Source organism: Aplysia californica, unplaced genomic scaffold (genome assembly GCF_000002075.1).
Source record: "Aplysia californica isolate F4 #8 unplaced genomic scaffold, AplCal3.0 scaffold00519, whole genome shotgun sequence".
NCBI lineage: Eukaryota > Metazoa > Mollusca > Gastropoda > Aplysiida > Aplysiidae > Aplysia > Aplysia californica.
Window position 1 is genome coordinate 467,925 of NW_004797789.1, and position 3,604 is coordinate 471,528.

The following is a 3,604-nucleotide window of genomic DNA, read 5'->3' on the forward strand; positions in this document are numbered from 1 at the left end:
CACACACACAGAGAAACATACAAGAGCAGACCAAGCCGTCTGCATCCTTCAACTCACTTGAAAAATCCGCAGCGCTGCCTCTTCATGAGACACAACATGATCATGCCAAAGATGAAGAGGACTGCGATCAGCACGCAAAGGGTGACCACCACCGTGGAAACCGTAGCATCGGCCACAGATTTGCGGTACTCAACATAGCCAATATCCGAGTTGTTGAAGACCAAATTTCCAACTTGAACCTGCACAGAACGATAGTATGTTTGTTCGTTTGTTTGAGTTAAGAGAAACACTTCGACAAGATGTTTTATTTTTTGTTTTAGTAGAGGTTTTACGGCGCTCGCAACTGCATAAGGTCATATGAGCGCCAGAAGATTACAGGTGTCACAAGAGAGTAACAAACATAAAAAAGAAGAAAGGGAGATAAGGACGATAGATGTTTGATGGGAAAGAAGAGGCAAACCACACCAGAGCACCCACCAACCACCCACACGACAAGATAATCGTCATTTAGTGCTGGTAAAAAGTAAGACAGACAGACAGATACAACAGAGGGAAAGTAAAGAAATATGATGTACCGTATTTGCCCTAAAACCATCAACTAGATAATAGGAAGAGAGATGTGGTGGTGTGATGAGGATGATGAAGATGATCAAGGTAATCATGACAATCCTATTGGTAATAATGATGGTGATGATGATGACGATGATGACGATGATGATAATGACGATGAAGACAACGACGACCACGACGATGATGATGATGATAGTGATGACTCTAACGACGATCAAAACAAAATTGACAACTGACTGCATCAAGGGTCACATGATCATGACTGGACCCGCCCCCAATTCTTACATCTCTGTTTAATAGGCAGTGCCAATTAGGGGATCAGTTTGGTTCGGTTCGGTTTAGCTCCGTTTCTGGCAGCTTCAGTGCCCACTATTATAAATAAACCCTCTACCTCAAACTGATCGCCCGATTTTATTTATTCATTTTTTTTATAGTAAAGGGATTTACGGCGCTCGCAACTGCATAAGGTAATATGAGCGCCAAGGGGTGGGTGTCAACAGAGAAGTCTTTACAAGGAATCAGACTTAGACTGCTCACCTCTCTAGCTTCAACACCACAAGGTCTGCTTCGACTATCAAGGCGCCCCGGAAATAGCAGGTCACAAAAGAGTGACAAACATACAAAAGAAGAAGAGGAAAATGACAATAGTAAGGATCATGGGGGAAAAAGCAGCAGTTCCCTGCTATAGATCAGGCACAGTTATGAGCGTGACATGGGTCAGTCAGCCCATTTACAATTCTACTATGCTTGAACGAGAAATGTCTCCCCTTTGGGAATGACCTAAAGACACTATAGTCTGTGGCACCGCCCCGGGGGGGTTTCGCCCGATTTGCCACCTTGAAAACAAACACGTATGTCCATGTAGGTCATCGTTGGTTCCGTTCCCTTTGCGCCACCATGGTGGTAGCTTTTCTCCCTCCAAGGGGGGAAAAAAATCTAGCTTAGCCCCAATGATCGAACCGAACCAAGCCGAAACAGATGTTGCCAAAGCGCCACGATGTTGGTAGCTTTTCTCCCTTCCTGGAGGAAAAAAATCTAGGAAAGCCCCGATGATCGAACCGAACCAAGCTGAAACAGATGTTGCCAAAAATGGGCACTGGGCGTAACTGAGCAATGTGACAATGAAGACTGACCTCCACCAAGTACTTCTTTCCCTCCCCGACACTCAGGTCCGTGTAGTCCGGCGTGCACTTCAGCTCATCCTCCATCACACTTGTCACGTTGCACAGCTTTCCTCCGATGAAAATGTGAACGGTGGTCTTGATGCCGATGAAATTTTTTCCCTGCGGAAAAAACAAACCCAGCAGGATTATTTCTTGTGATGAGCCCAAGCATTGCTGTCTGTTGATGCCGTCAATTCAGGCAGGTCTTGGACTCAAATGGCCGCTGAATCGGAAAAGTAAAGTAGAGTAAAATGCGCCATCGATTCAGTGTCCCTATTGTAACTGACCTAACATCTTTGGGGTCTTCCTTGGATCGAGAACATGCACAAATTTGGTAATTCTACAATCAGTAAGTGGGGGTACTAAGGGGTGGGGGTGGGGGTTGGGGTTGGGGGGGTTATAGTGGATTACGTGCTCTGCCACACATGTGTGAACGTATCTCTTTTTTTTTTTTTTAAAAAGTGTTTTACGGCACTTGCAACACAATAAGGTCATATATGTGCCGAAGATTAGAGGTGTTACAAGAGAAACACAAACGAGGAGAGATAAGGACGTCAGAGGTTTGACAGGAAAAAAGAAGCAAACCACACCAGAGCACCCGCCAACCACCCACAACGCATCTCTCTATACATGACATAGGCAGTGTATGACGTAGTAGTGCTAGTAGTAGTAGTAGTAGTAGCATGCAATGCAAAGAGTCTCTCTGTCCACTTGCTTGCTAAATGACCAGCTGTCCCCTGCCACACATGCAGCAAATGATTCTTTTTCTTTTTTTTTTCGTAAGAGTTTTACGGCACTTGCAACACAATAAGGTCATATAAGTGCCGAAGATTAGAAGTGTTACAAGAGAGTAACAAACACAAAAAAGAAAGAGGGGAGATAAAGACGATAGATGTTTGATAGGAAAGAAGAAGCAAACCACATCAGAGCACCCGCCAACCACTCACAAATGATTCTTTACAAGCAAACAATTAGTTATCTGTCCTTTCTTTGCGAATGCTACCAGCGAACTGTACATTATTCGCGCTGAAGGCTGACGTGTCCTTGACACAGGCAACAGGGGGTAAAGAAAACTTGCCTGAAATTTTAGTTCTCATAAGAGTCTTACTCATTTGCAAACCACACCAGAGCACCCACCAACCACTCACTTGCCTAAAATTTAAAAGACAAGACTGGCAAGGTGGAACTCATTGTTAAAAGGAAAAAACAAAGGGTTAATTCAAACATTTCACGAAAGATTATTGAAACTATCTGCTCAGGGGCTATCCTGCAAGGTCTGTATGGAAGGTTAATTCAAACATTTCACGAAAGATTATTGAAACTATCTGCTCAGGGGCTATCCTGCAAGGTCTGTATGGAAGGTTAATTCAAACATTTCACTAAAGATTATTGAAACTATCTACTCAGTGGCTATCCTGCAAGGTCTGTATGAACTATCAGGCAACAGCCCAACATCTGCTTGGTTTTTAGTTTCAGTAAGAGTTTTACGGCACTTGCAACGCAATAAGGTCACGTAAGTGCCCAAGATTACAGGTGTTACAAGAGAGTAACAAACACCAAAAAAAAGAGGAGAGATCAGGATGAGAGATGTTTGACAGGAAAGAGGGAGCAAACCACTCTCCAACCACCCACCAATAGGTGCGAAAAATGTGCTGACAACAAGTTGACAAAATGACAATTCCCTGTAAGTTGTGCTGGCAAAAAAAATCACATTGCTTCGTTTACTTACAAAGAACGAGATCTCTTTTTCGCTGACGTCAAACTCCTTCACCGTTTTTGGAAAGGGGCTGAACTTGGGGTCGTTGTAGTACTGAAAAGTGCTAAAATCTGTCAGGGAGGTAAAGGTAAAGAGGAAAATTGTCAAACTAGAT

General features: G+C 43.6%; 1 protein-coding gene across 1 annotated transcript in view; it reads right to left on the reverse strand.

The window, feature by feature from the left end:
- The window catches only part of LOC101857354 (hepatocyte growth factor receptor), a gene marked incomplete in the record, with an annotated part of 36,413 nt that overhangs the window by 12,204 nt on the left and 20,605 nt on the right, over positions 1-3,604 (reverse strand). Inside the window, 3 exon segments of the mRNA XM_013086907.2 lie at positions 58-239; positions 1,704-1,853; positions 3,463-3,560. Of these exon segments, the coding sequence (XP_012942361.1) occupies positions 58-239; positions 1,704-1,853; positions 3,463-3,560 (430 nt within the window).